At 38.5% G+C, this 15,063-nt stretch overlaps 1 protein-coding gene across 8 annotated transcripts in view; it reads right to left on the bottom strand.

Moving 5' to 3' along the window:
• The window catches only part of TENM3 (teneurin transmembrane protein 3), a 2,290,771-nt gene that overhangs the window by 171,071 nt on the left and 2,104,637 nt on the right, over positions 1-15,063 (bottom strand). For all 8 annotated transcript variants that reach the window (XM_054701057.1, XM_054701061.1, XM_054701058.1 and 5 more), the window contains one exon: positions 499-736. In XM_054701057.1, the coding sequence (XP_054557032.1) occupies positions 499-736 (238 nt within the window). The remainder of the gene's footprint in view (positions 1-498; positions 737-15,063) is intronic.

Below are 15,063 nucleotides of genomic sequence, written 5' to 3'. Positions count from 1 at the left end.
CACTCTGTCTCTGGTGAATCCTCTCGCCCCCCAGCCTCACCCCCCAGCACCTTTGGCCTACACCCTAGTTCATCTATGCAAAAAAAAAAAAAATAAATAAATAAATAAATCGCAGGGCCTCCCTGGTGGTGCAGCGGGTTGAGCACAGCGCTGTGAAGCTGTCGGCAGCCTCTGCAGCTCGGTTTCAATTCCTGGCTGACCAGGGAGCTGACCCACATGGCGCAGCAGACTTCTCCTGTCTCACCTGCTGCTCCCCTCAGCAGTGTATTTCAGTAGATCCACCTGTTCTGCTCCCCAACTCTGTCTCTGGTGAATCCTCTCATCCTCCTGTGCCTCTGGCCTGTACCCCAGCTCTTGTATAAAAATAAATAAATCTTAAAAAAAATCAAATTGCAGACATTGGAACAACACAGTTTGTCAACTACTATAGTGTATGCTTTCTCCATGCATGCATAGTCCTGATAATCTCAGGGATGCTGCGTTCCCTGAAGGACTTGCCTGCTTTCCAGTGGTACATTACTGCCAAGGACCCAGCTGTCCTGCAGCTGGACGGACTCGGGTGTGGTTTGCAGCTCGGCGGGCAAAGCAGCCGGCGGGGCCGGACTCTGGCTCCTTCTGTTGGTCAGGGAGTTTCTATTGAGAGAAGTGATGGATGGATGATGCTGTGCGGAGTGCTGCTTATGGGAGGGTGGCAGAGGCTGCAGGGCGGACTGGCCTTGATTGTTTGCAGGTTGCTCTGAAAAAAGAAAAAAAGAAACTCATTACACACTTACATGTATGTGCCCACACCTATCTATACACACCACCAACTTCTTGGTGAATCAACATAAAAGAATCAGAATTACAAACAGCATATACATCCGTAGCCTCATAAATTTGCATATTATTCTATTACTCGGGATTCGGTGACATTCTCTAAGAGCAAGTTTACCCTTGATACACAAAGTTCTAATTAATACACAACAGATGGTAAAATTGCTTTTGGTTTTAATTTGCTTCAGATTTTTTTTATCTGGTTTTATTAACACCTACAGAAAACAGGCTCTGACAGCTCCTCTAATGTGCCTGTAGATTTCAGCTTTTTTTAACAAACCAACCCTGAAATTAAATGGGTAATTTCAGCAGAACACAAAGGTTTTCGAAATGCATATAATCCCTATAATTATTTAATGGAGTTTTTTTAAGCTTTATTTAACTGCAATAAATTATTACAAGCTAGTTGCTAAACAGCAGTCGACTACTCTAGTTTAGTGCATTTCAAATAAGGCAGATCTGCTCTATGATCTGCTAATAGACGCTAAGTATTCTTTAGCAGAAGGTCACTCTGTGAAGCAGATGTTGTTTCATGGATATTTAACAGACTGAAGCACATCTGATTACAACGTCAGAAGACTCATATACTTAATGACCGTTACATCCATTAGAACACACACAGAACAGATTTTCCAATTTCACAGTATGCAATAGAACCACATTTTGGAGTAAGTCATAGGTGACCAGGGCGACGCATGCCCCAGAGTTGGTGGTACAATATTTCGTTCTAAACCAGCATCACGAAGGATCCAGCAACTTCTAGATACACACACAAAGCTAGACCAGAATCACAGAAAAATTCCCTAATGTTATTAAGACGTAAGTTAAAATTCAAAAATTAATATACCATTGGAGGCCAACTTTTCAATCTCATTATCTAGCTTTGAACATGCTACAATTCACAAATATTACATTTTAGCAAACAGACGGATGACTCAATTTAATGCTAAGCGTATTATGCTTCCAAGCACAGAAGATGTCAATTTTTGACTAAATGCAGTTCAAAGGGCAATATAATTTTAAAGTGACGTATTAAATCATACTATTAATAGAAATGCACCTATTAAAAGAGAACAGGAAACGCACAAGGACAAGGACAATCTTTCATCTATAATGTGAGCTCCAGCAGCAACTGTTAAGCCAGATCACAGAGTCTAAGAATGTCATTCTGCTTTATGAAATAAATACATGATCTGTGATAGTTTGAACATATATCATCAATCTTCTTCAGAGTGTACAATAATTACACTAGCTCCACCCAGGCTATATAATATCAGTAATTACTACATGTTTCTCCTGATTGCTAATAACCACGTCATATAATTTAACTATGAATAATTGCTTACTCTTGAAATGAGGGACAGAGTTAATACCTAAAGTTAGGAAACACAGCTGCTTCCTTGCACAGTCTTTATTCTTGAAGTTTTCCAGTCTAAAAACAATAAAAGTCCTGGTCAGCATCCTCGAAAAATAGTGAGTGTCTAAATCTCAGTTAAATTGAAATTAATGCTGGAGAGAATGGCAGGCTCAAAACATCATAGAGAATTTGGTGTTAACAATAAACAGTTAAAAAAATTTGTGAAAGATTTATCATTCAGGTCTCATATTATTATCTGGCTTTGTTCTCCCCAGCATCAGGGTATATGATTATAATCTCCATAGATGTCATTAAAGAAGATTTCAATAGTCTGTGGTAGGTTGATAGCTGCAGTGAGAGGACCTCGACCAGATTGGTGTCAATGCAATGGAAACAAAGAGAAAAAAGAGAAACATTTCCAAGGGAGAAGTACTACGACTGCATCTAAAAAGAAAAAGAGGCTAGGTCAGTAACCCTATGTTTTTAAGCATGACACCATGAAAGAATGTTGTTACACTGCACATGTTATGTAGAATAACTTATATATTGGAAATTTACTGTGTAGGGGAAAACAGCAGTAGAAATGGGAATATCAAATTAAATTCCTAACTCAGACATTATGACAAGGAGACTCAGTTTTTTCATCTGGAATGTGGGAAATCATATGCCCCAGTTAGTTGTCATTGCCATCCAATAATTCAGTGAAATGCATTCATTTATTCGTTCACCCATGTACTTAGTCATTGATCTTACAAACATTTGTCAAGCCTCTATGTTCCAGGCGAATGCTAAGTCAGTAACAGGGGAAATCACTGTGGACATTGAGGTTATCACTGAAAACTGAACGGGTTTTAAGATCTGTTATCACCTATTAGAATATGTTGCATTGAAGATTCCTATCCTTAGAACAAATCAAAACCTAATTAGTGGAGAAAAACTTCCATTTAAGTTTCTACAGTGATCAGTGCTGCAGTGGCTTTCTGTAGGTACATTCATTAATCTAGCACTTATTGAGAACTTAAAATGTACAAGACATCATGCAAAGACCCAAACTCTTTCTGGTAGCCCTATCCAGTTGAGTTCAGCTTGACTACACCACCAGAAGCCTTAAAAATAAAACAAATCTGGATAATGCAAGTTAGGTTCAATATAAAAAAGTGCAGAATTTGTGTGAGATGAGATGGTTGCCAGAAATTGAAATTCTGCCTCAGCACTGACAGGAACAATATCTGAGGATTTAGTTGGGAGGGCCAATGCTAGCTCTAGATAGTCAGACTTACAGGGTGTTAGAAGTATCTGGAGTATGTTGTATCTATGCCAACATATTCAAGGTAGAACAAGTATAGAAAGGATAACAAGACAGAATAAAAAATAAACATAGACAGAAAGGAAGATAGAATCAAACAAGAAATGAAAGTAGGAAAGATAAGCTAAACACAGAGTCTCAACATTCAAAAAGTTTGCTTAGAAATCATTCCCAAGACTGGTACTGAGAGAAATTTCTCTTTAAGTCCTTTTAAGGAGAACAATTAACTTTCCAGGAAAAGGTTGATGACTGAGATTCAAAATGAACACAAAGAACTAGAAAAAGGAGAATTAAACGGACACTAGGAAAGGCTTGGAGACCAGCACCTAAGGAGCTAATACTGGTGGACAGACAGCCACGTGGCCTTGGGCTTGAAGCTAACTCACTGACACAGGCTCAGCACAGAGTGCAGAGAGGCTCGTGGACATCATGACTGAGCAATAGGGAAACAGAGACCTTACAGAGTTTAATGGTCCTGAAACCTAACTCTGGAACGTGCCCTTGGACTTCTGGAAAACTCCAAATGACTTCCCAGTGCCTCTAAGCGCTCAAAAGGGGGCTGTCATATGTGCTACATTTACACTGTGATAAACCCCAAAATACTTTTGCAATCATTTCCTCCATGAATTCTCTTTTCATACATCTTTGTTCTAGTTGATTCTGCTTGGAAAGACATTGCTCTCCATCTTCTATATTGAAGTCTATTCCTTTAGCTCTAAAGAAGATGCCACCCCTTCCATTCTCTTCGGTGGGAAAGTAGTTGTGTCTTTGTGTTTTATCTGTTCCCTTTCTGTGACTCTTGTACCCCCACCTCTGCTCCACATCAAATTGTGCAGCTTTCTTGTCCCCTGGGAGATTCTCGCTGGGCCACAATCCCATCTGATTCACCTCTGAGCCCCAAAGGATCACACCAGAATAGATACCCACAAAAATTTGTTGAAAGAAGCACTATGTGTGAAGAAAACGGAGAGTTGACATGGTAAAAAGCAGAGCCTGCCCATGTTGACTTTAATTGAAAGGGAACTTGAGCCTCCCCGGTGGCGCAGGTTGAGCGCAGCGCTCTGAAGCTGTCCGCAGCCTCTGCAGAGCGGGTTTGATTCCTGGCCGGCCAGGAAGAATCCCATATGGCGTGGCAGACCTCTCCTGTCTGGACCGCTGCTCCCCTCAGCAGTGTATTTCAGTCAGTCTGCCTGTTCTGTTCCCCACTCTGTTTCTGGTGAGTCCTCTCACCCTCCTGCGCATCTGGCCTGTACCCTGGCTCTTGTATAAATAAATAAATCTTAAAAAAGAAAAACAGAAAGGCAATTTGCAAGCCTGTCTTATTTCCCCAGCTAAATTCTTAGATCCTGAAAGGCAGGAACTCCTTCCAAGGCTCCTAAAAAAAGTTCTTCTCTGGGACTAGCACCTGGGGGTCCTGGCAGCCAGGAAAGGTGCTATGGGTCACCCGCCCCACACCCCGACCGACTGGTTTTCAGGAATATTTTTTAGACTCATTGCAAATGTTTTGATATTTCAAATCTACTTTTTAAGGTTTGTAAATAATGGAAAGATTATCTAAAATACACAGGAATATACAAAATATAAACATACAGGGTAGGAAGCAATATGTAATACATAATCACAGCTCATCAAACAGTATGTTCTCCTTATATTTGAAAGCTTACAGTTAGAAATGCTCTCAAGTAGATATTTTGGAAAAGGTGTAGATTGTTTTTGCAAAATATCATTCTTGGCACTGTGTTTATTATGCCCAGTTCCTCCAGCTCATAACTTTGATGACAGCTTGAGAGTTTCCTGTTTTAATCTGGTAAACTGAAAAAAAATTACAGCAGGTGTTTTAAAAAATAATATTTGAATCTTTCAAATTGTATCATTTTTTAAAATTAAAGTAGGGCCTCCCTGGTGGCTCAAGGGGTTAAGATGCAACCTATTAGGCTGTCCACAGCTACCGCGGCCTGAGATCAATCCCTGGCCAGGGAGGTGATCCACATGGTGAAAGTTTCTAGGGCTTAAAACACACATTATATTCTCAATAAAATATCAGTTAGAAAGGCTTTAGTCACTTTACTCATCCTTGACCATCAAAGAATTCAACTTTAGGACAGTGCACTTAATGTGGTCACATCACACCTGGCAAAGTGGGGACTTGGCTCCTGGCACAGCCCGAACCTGGTCGGCCCAACATTAAACCATGAAAAGTGCTTAGAAACCACAGTCGCGATTTGGTAGTGGGATGGATTCCAGTTTAAGCAACTTGTAAAATGCCAGTGCGGGGCCTCCCTGGTGGCGCAGTGGCTTAAGCGCTGCGCTGTGAAGCTGCCCGCAGCCTCTGCAGCGCAGGTTCGATCCCGGCCAGCGGGCAAGAATCCCACATGGCAAAGCAGACCTCTCCTGTCTAGCCCGCTGCTCCCCTCAGCAGTGTATTTCTTCAGTCTGCCTGTTCGTTCCCCCCTCTGTCTCTGGTGAATCCTCTCACCCTCCCGCGCATCTGGCCTGTACCCTGGTTCTTGTATAAGTAAATAAATCTTTATAAAAAAATAAAATGCCAATGTAAGCAGATATAATAAGACATACTAACTGAGCTCTGCATGGAGCCAGAACTTCGGCAAGTTTTTCTGGAAAACAGCTCTGCCCTAGGAGTCTGCAAGGCGAAAGGTTCCATGGCAACGAGTGAAAGCAAATATGGATCATTTGTTCTTCATGGGATGCTCGATTTTCAATGGGCTACTTTCTGGAATAAGGTACGTATCCCTTTGAGCTTCATTTATTTTATAGTGCTTACTTAGTTAAAGGCTCTAAAAGATACAGTGCCTGACACATAGTGAGTGCTAAATGTGACTTATTCATGGAGGGGAAGGAACAGTCCCCCCAGGGCACAGCATTATGAGAAAAAAACGAAGGAATTGAAGAGCCTCGTCAGCAACTCACACCATCATCGCCAGGAATAAGAACACATGATCAACTGCGTGTGATCAGGGAAAGGTTTATCCTTAACAGGTAAGAAAGCAAGAATCAGAAAGGTCAGAGGAATCCCAAATAAACGAATGTCTCGCTGCCTCCTGCAGAAGAGGAAATTTAATCTCAAGGCCAGGACATTAGGCAGCCTTTTCCCATTTAACCAACACAATCATGTCCATAGTGACGATGACACTGTCGATGGTGTTTTAACACATCTGGGCGTATGTGCTGCTTTGATTTTTGTCATGAAAAGCCATTTCTGGTAGCTTCCATGCTGCTATGTGCAATTCAGCTTCAGCTTCTCTCCGGTTTTTACAGCCTCGGCCGTGGTCCTCAGGGAGCAGAGTGGAAATGGACTTTCAAACAAGAAAGCTGGGAGAGAAAATAATACCTGCTGGGAGAGAGAAACATCTTTGTGTGTGTGTGTTTGTGTGTGTGTATGTCTGCATCCGCAGACTCGACATGGGCCTTGCTCCTGTGGGAGCTGCTGAAAGGTGGGGTGAGCAGCCAGGCGAGGAGGCCTCGGGGGCGGGGGCTGGCACCCACCAGGGCTGAGAGTCACCACAGCCACCCCAAAGTCTCTGTCCTGCCCACTTCCTTCCCTACTCTGTCCCGTTCCGCCTTCCCAGGAGCTCAGCCGTGGATCTGCTGCAAAGTCCCCAGAGAAGAAACACCAGTTTAGAAGGAGACAGAAGCTGGGAGCTGCAGCTGCGCGGCTTTAAAAATCACAGCCGTCTGAATAAAGTTTGTTAACAGACGTGTGTGTGTGTGTATGTGTGACAGACAGACAGACAGACAGACACACGAACAGAAAGGCTTTGAACTCAACCAAACTGCTATAAAAGCCTGAGGGCCGGGGGCGCAGCACACCGAGCAGCATTCTTCATCCCGATGGCTTATTTCCTCTTGGGTACTGTAGCAGCGAGCTGAATAAAAGAATGGACTCTGGGTCTGGCCGTCTGTGCCTTTACAACACGCTGCACAGACCTCGTTGAACTAGAGGCACGTTCCGCAGGAGCCCAGCCGCTTACCGGGGACCAGCCCTGTCCTGTGTCACATCTCTTCATCCTCACTTCATTCCAGGCAGTTCTGCCTCCTCCTGGCTCCAAACATGACTTCACGTTTCTTCAGAACTGACCTTTTTCTGAAAACGGGTCACCCAAACAAACCACGGAAACTCCTTTTGTTGCATATTTATTGCCACGTTAGATTTAAGTCTAGTGGCCATAGGCCTGGAGGAACATTCTAAGAGCAGGTCACAGTTGGTTTTCTGTTTTGAAAATCTCATTCTTGGATTTACATTGATCCAAGTTTAATTCTGGATTCATCTTTAGCTTAATCTTTCATTTCATTATCAGCTAACTCAGTGGCCTTATGGAAATTGTTTTCCATTGACCTTTTAAATAATTTGTATTGAGGTAACATTGGTTGAGAACACTGTTTCACACCCCCCTGATTTTCTGATGGTAAATTTAGGTAACAACTCCTCCTTCCTCCGGTTGATGTTTCAGGAGCTCTCAGGAAGAGTGATTATAAATTCATATTTTTATGACACTGAAAAGAGTAAATTTTATATGAAAAGTCTCCTTTGCTCATAAAGTCTCCTATATATTGCAGACATTTAGTTTTCATTACTTCCCATGAAGAAAAATTAAGTTTCAAAAATTTTTCTTTCAAATGGGGAAAAGTTGAGAAAAGAAAACATGTCTTGGATGTTATATCACCAATTTAGTGGAGGTCATGTTGGAGCAAAAAAATTACATGTTCAGGACATTTTCTTCTTTGCTCCTTTTCCATCTTCCTCTTCAAATGGGATATGAATAAGATAATCGCCTACAATAGTTAATGGAAATTGGAAGACCTCACCTCCCTCAGAAAATTGCTTTCACATAAACCTATTCCTCAACATTATTTTATATAGCCATTCTCACAAAAGTCAAGTATTTGAAAGTGAACTATTCATTTTAAGACCTCTGCATGTGTACAGTCAAAATACTGAGTTGTGTAAAAAATTTCACCACAATATTAAAAGTGGTCCTGGATCAGCAACGCCTCCCTCAGAGGCACCAGGCAGAAGCAAATGCAAACTTCTTTGGAAGAACATGCTCCATCAACCTTTAAATCACATCGAATTTCTCTAGATAAAATCCAGTTTTCAGTGAATTTACAGTCTGGAATTACAAAACTTAAGAAGACACAATCCAACTTGAGCCAAAAATCTACAAACAAAACAAACAACAGAATTTCTCTGTCCCAGAACTTCAGCTAGTAGTATGACTGTCAGATAAAACTACATCTAGAATGGTGAAGAACTTAAACTAAAAACATCCTAAAAGACACCATGAAAAAAGAAGAGGCTTTTTTTTTTTTTTATAAAGTAGAATGTATAGAGAAAAAGGCAGTCATTGATACTGAACCCTTACTGAATGGTTTAAACAGTATGTTAGACACAGCTGTACAGTGAGCCAGTGGACTGGAAAACAGTTCTTGGAAAATCATTAGCACGGCATCAGGATGACAGAGTATCTAACTATGTAAGAGCTGTTCACCACAACACACACACAACAGTGAGAAAACTCAATATATATCCACTAACTTTTCAGAAGGTAAAGAGTTTTCTTTAGCACCACCTAAACCAATTTTCCCTAAGTTCCTAATACCATGCTACAGTTTTCAAATTATGCAGAGCATACCCTTACTCATTTCTTTTCTATTTCATAGGAATTATCTGTTATTCTCTTTTTCGATTGGATAACAGATGTCTTGGTTATGTTTTATTTAAAAAGTAACTTTTCCTGAACAGCAATAACTTCTCTTTGAAGCTATTTTGGCTGCTATGGTTGCAAAAAAATTGCAGTTAATCTAAAATGTCAATACCTCAACCTGTTTTAGTGGTGGGAAACAAACAAAAATGGCTTATTATTCTTTAGAGTAGCTCATCTTTTAATGACTTTAACACTAATAAAATCATGGACATATTGTCTTCTATGGAATTTGTACTGTTGCATAATCATTTTTTACGGAAACATCCATGAAACTTATCTATTATGCATGCAAGAAAAACTAGATAAAAATACCTTTCAAATGTTTCTGTAAGTTTCAGGACATCTTCTACCCATTTAAAAATATTTTACCTGAGAAAATAAGCAAAAAATGAAGCTGTCCTAGCCTAGATAAAAAAGAACTGTTGATTCTTTATTGATTCAATCAACAAACACTTTTCTCACCTCATTACCTAACGACCATTTAATTTTAGTGCAATTAAATTCTATTGACTTTGAATATATGTATATAGCACAGCATTTGTAATATGGATAAGGACAGGTTGGAAGGCAACTAAAAGACATTACTATGTGGCAAGTGGCTTATTAAAGAATAAGAAAAGCAAATAAAATATTTTAAATATGGAATTTGCTACACTTTTCAAGTAACAGATTCTTTTATTACAAAGGTAATGACTGGTATAGAAGAAAGTACTAGAACAGGAACCAGGAACTTAACCACATGTAAATGAATTTCTAGGGGTCCTCTGTAAAAAAAAGTGATGTTGGTGGAAGAAGAAATTATGCAAGAAATTCTCAAGTTTTAGCTTTGAAATTTCTCTTTATTTCAGGTAATATATAATATTTTCTTAATAGTTTGATGTAAATATTAAAAATTTAAGGTAATTAGAATAACAGCACCATATTATTTTAAGTGGTATATAAAATGCTTACGGGACATGAAGTAAAAAAAAAAAGCTGCCCTACTTCAAATGTAAATATTATGAAAACTCTACTACATTAATTCATGTCAAAAATACCCTACCCTATTATGTCATGTCATAAATATTAAAAGTAATAATTTAATTCATTAAATTTAATTAAATTTATTAATTTTAATTTATTAAAAACACACATTTTTATCTAGTACCATTTTAAGTTACAAATTAAGTGCACTATGATTATAACTCCCGAATGGGGGGAACTTCTACTCCCAAAATACAAGTAACAATCTAAACTAACATTACCTCAATTCAAAGAAGGAAAAGGAAATCACTTCACATCCAATAAAAATTCATTTCAGATTTCAGTATTAAAACTGCTTGTGAAAATAATTATGAAAAAGCCAGGAAGCAACTTTCAAGCTTAAAAGACAAGGGACTTCAAAAAAAAAGTGACAACAGCTTAAAAATTATATTGGGGCCTCAGTGGTGGGTGTGGTGATAACATACATCTAATGAGTGTGAACTTGTACCCCTAAATCATACACAGTGTTGTAAACCTACGCTACCTCAAAAAGAAATAAATAAAAATTACAGTTACTTAATCAACTGTAGGAAAAGGAAAATTCAGACTCCTTTCTTTGAACCACTTAGTGACTTTTTAAAAAAAATATTTCAGCATCTGTTAGAATAAATGATCAGGAAACACAGAAATGACCCACCAACCCTGCTGATTTTGCCCCCCCATATCAACATTGCCATTGATTTTTCCCTAACATATTATTTGATATCATATTTGTTACTGTAGTTTATTGAATCCATATTGTCTGTAAGTGTGTTACAATGACATTGAATCAAATCTTTCAAATTTCCTTTCAATCACATTAAAGCCTCTAGGCAGAGATGCATAGTATCACAAACATAAAATATTATGTAGATGTAACAATCTTCAATAGAACCTCTGTATTCTTCCCATGTCTGGCATGTGTAATGAGGGTGATCTGTTAAGTGGAAACCACACAATAATGTTCTCTGATGAAGGCGGGCAGGGAGTCCTAGATTACACTGACACAAGCATACAAGCTTGAGTTCCTTCTCTGTCCTTGATTTTGGGGGTAATTTGTGCGTGTGTGTGTGTGTGGATAACACTAAATATATCTCCCCATGTACATGTCTTTCCTGCTTTAATGACTGCACTAACAGAAAGTAGGGTGCTATAGTGAAAAGAACACTAACCATGAGAGATCCTGTTGAAACCCAGTATGAAAATAAGACCATGTATATGAAAGGACTCTATAAACTGCAAAATACTATCACTGTCAAATTAATTTTCTGAGGCTTTGCTGTGCCTTCTAAAATAGTCACATGATTTTTTGAGGTTGGAAGCCTCACCTTCCAGAGGATGCTAACTGCCACTAGCAAACTCCCTCTAAACACAAAGGTTCAAAGAAGCAGGTGACTACGATACCCCTTCACACATCCAGTCTTTTATTTTCACGAGTCAACAAACACTTTAATGCCAGTTTATTAAAATGTCCCATAGAAGAGGGAAAAGAACACTGGATTTGCAGTAGAGAAGAGTTAAGAATGCGTGCATTAGTCTGCTGGGGCCATAGCCACATACTATACACTAGGCAACTTAAGCAACAAACTTATTTTCTCACAATTGTGGAGGCTGAAAGTCACAGATCCAGGCCCAGTGAAATCTGTTTCTACAAGGTTCTCTTTCTGGCTTGCAGCCAGCCTTCTGGTCCCTGTGTCCTCATATGGGAGAGAGAGCTAGCTCCCTGGTGCCTCTTCCAGTGAGGACACTAATCCTATTAGATCAAGGCCCCACCCTTATGACCTCCTTCAGTCTCATATCCAAACAGTCACTTAGGGATTAGGGTTTCAACATATGCATTTTGGGGACACAGACATTCAGTCCATACAACAAGGTTCAAATTCTTCGTTTAAAGCGTTGTTACTTTTAACTTTGAGCCAATCAATTTTTTATTATAAACTCCCCCATTCCTTATTTGTATAATTGGGTAATAATTATTCCTATATACAGTGCTATAAGGATTAAAAGAAATAATGTAAACTAAAGTATTTTTATAAACTGTGAAGTGCTATTTTAATAGCACTGGCCTTAATTTCCAGACTTATCCCCTCTGTTCGAATAAAACAATAAACATTTTTAACCTTATTTTTTGGTCAAAGATGTTTATGTGTGAGTATGCCTATAAGATAATTTCTTTCAATGAGGAGGTCTTTAGAAATACTTTGTTTTATTTTATTAAGGCAAATACACATCTCAATATTTCTCAAAAGCACTTCAATATCATTTAATTACAAGGTTTCCTTAATACATCACTACCATAAAAAATGGAAAGTGTGCATTATTACAGAAAAAAGACCCTGTGTAAGCAGAGTAGCTGGCTAAATTGTTGCTTCAAGCCTATATGTTGAAGTCATACTTTTGAGTATTGAATTTTTATTATTTGCACTTAAAGCAACACGCTAGAAAATAACGCTCCTTTCGAAACATGTGAAAATGTAAAGATGAATGAAACAACTTCATGTTTTATGGCATTTACTTTGAAAATCTGATTAAGATAGATGTCTTTAGCTCATAATTCTTCAATGTCACGTTGTCATAGTTCCCATCAGCAAGATGTTTTAAAGGCTTTCGATTAATATTGCATGCCAGAACTGAAATTACATCCTTTGTCGTTTAGTTCTTAATGGTGCAAGTGATATCTATCAAGTAGTGTTTTATGAAGCGTGTGTGATTTTATTGCAGGCTGTTTTCACAAATCTTTTTCAGGTTTCAGAAAGACTGCTTAGGGTTTACAATAAATATACCCTTTTGTTGAAAATCATGATGATTCTTAAAACCAATGGAAAACTTGTATTATTAGAATTTATTTATCAATAATAAAATCTTCAGCTTGAATTGTTGCATCATTTGCAGTCTTGAATATATTTGCTTTTAACCAAATATTTTTAGCAAATCACTTTATTATAATATATGCAAAATTTGTGCCAAAAATACATGGCTCATAAAGCTTTTATCAGCAAGCATGTACATCATCTGCCTCATAAGGAAAATATGTTGTATATGGATATAGAGACCATGAACTACTGAATGCTAACTGGTTTGCACTGCAGAGGAATATGTCTTATTTGAAAATATAATTAGTGATGTGTTTTTTAAAGAGGAATGTACGATTCTGACACCAACTTCAAAATTTCTGAAACTTAACACATCAAATGCATGTCATTTTCATATTAAAGATCCAGAAGAGTAGCAGAATCTTACTTAGATATGCTAGGAGAATTTAAGTAAAAAAAATAAGATAATTCTTATTTTGCTTTTTTGTTTTGTTTTTGAATACGAACCAACATGTTCAGTTCCTGGGTCTATCACTAATGTATTCTGCTCTTTAGGGTTAGTTCCCTTTACCTATAAAGTTAAGGGGCTAAATTATGATTTCTAAGGCTGTTCATTACAGTTTAAAAAAATTCCATGATTCTATACATTTTGTTTTAATTATGGATTAAATGTATACATGCATGTATTCATGTGTGTGTGTGTGTGTGTGCATGTTCACACAGAGTTTAAAGCTTTGGTGGCTAACTTTAAGTCTCAAATGCTATTATCTTTATGGCTGCATTTTGCAAAATATAAATCTACTGAAGATAAAACAACTGATCAACAGCATTCTAAAGGACAATAGCAAGGGGCTTATTCTGGGATGAAGCTCCCTTGGGCCGTATTTCCATAGTTGATGTAAGATGAAGCTGGCTACATCTCTCCTGAGTTAGTGTGGTCTTTAGAGATCATAGACATGTGACTTTTGCCAACTATATGTCTATTATAAGGGAGAATAAAAATATTAACATTAAGATCGACATTCTTCGCCAGCGCTGCCTTGCACATTCATCTTGTTTGGATAATTGCACATTTAAAATTAGAGTCTACTTATCTGGTTCTAGACTTTAGGGAATAATGCACAGGGAAAAGGTTTTTCAAATTCTAATTCCCTATGGCAGATCACTGCAATTCTCATTAATTCTATAAGGAAGAGCTTGCCTCTCCTTCAATGTTTACTTGAATTTTTTTCTGCTCTATGTGGTTCGCTGAAGGAATGGCACTAGTTCACTTTAAAAACATTCTCTCCATTAGCTAGAATCGATTCTTTAAAGCATTCCTCACATCCATATCCAGTCTATAACAATTCCTTTAACCCCTGATACTCAAAATTATCACGTGCTTAAAAGATAATGCTCTTCACTTGGAAAAAAAAATAAAAGGACATAGTTCTCTTCTATTTGATGCCTTTGTGTGTGTGTGTGTGTGTGTGTGTGTGTGTCAGTTTTAGTAATTCCAGAAAAGAAAAAAAATCTAAGAGGAACTACTAAAACTCTAGACTCAAGGTAACATTACAGATCCTAACTCCTGGGGAGGACCCCATGGTGGGGAAGAATCCACAAAAGAAATTTACTCCCATTTCAGCTAATTATACTCATTATGTCATGCACACAAGATACATTATTTTATTTCATTTTACAGCCACAAACTGAGGGCATTCACTTCTATTTCACAAGGTGGGGGGTGGGAAGAGTTCAGAGAAATTGTGAACTCTGGCAATGGAATACGACTCCAAAACTTCCCATACTTTATGCAGGGGTAATTACTTGTCAGTTTTGTTTCAGGAATGTTTGTTAAGAAGAAAATGAAGAGGGGGGGCCTCCCTGGTGGCACAAGGGGTTAAGCACCGCACTATGAAGCAATCTGCAGCCTCTGCAGCATGAGTTCAATCCCCAGCCGGCCAGGGAGCAACCCACGTGGCGAGGCAGACCTCTCCTGTCTCGCCCGCTGCTCCCCTCAGCAATGTATTTTAGTCGATCTGCCTGTTCTGTTCTCTGTCTCTGGTGGAT

The sequence above is a fragment of the Talpa occidentalis genome, unplaced genomic scaffold, assembly GCF_014898055.3.
Source record: "Talpa occidentalis isolate TD23 unplaced genomic scaffold, MPIMG_talOcc4v2.1 talOcc4.4, whole genome shotgun sequence".
In the NCBI taxonomy this organism is placed as follows: Eukaryota; Metazoa; Chordata; class Mammalia; order Eulipotyphla; family Talpidae; genus Talpa; species Talpa occidentalis.
Note: the sequence above shows the minus strand (reverse complement) of the source record. Positions and strands in the feature narration are given on the sequence as shown.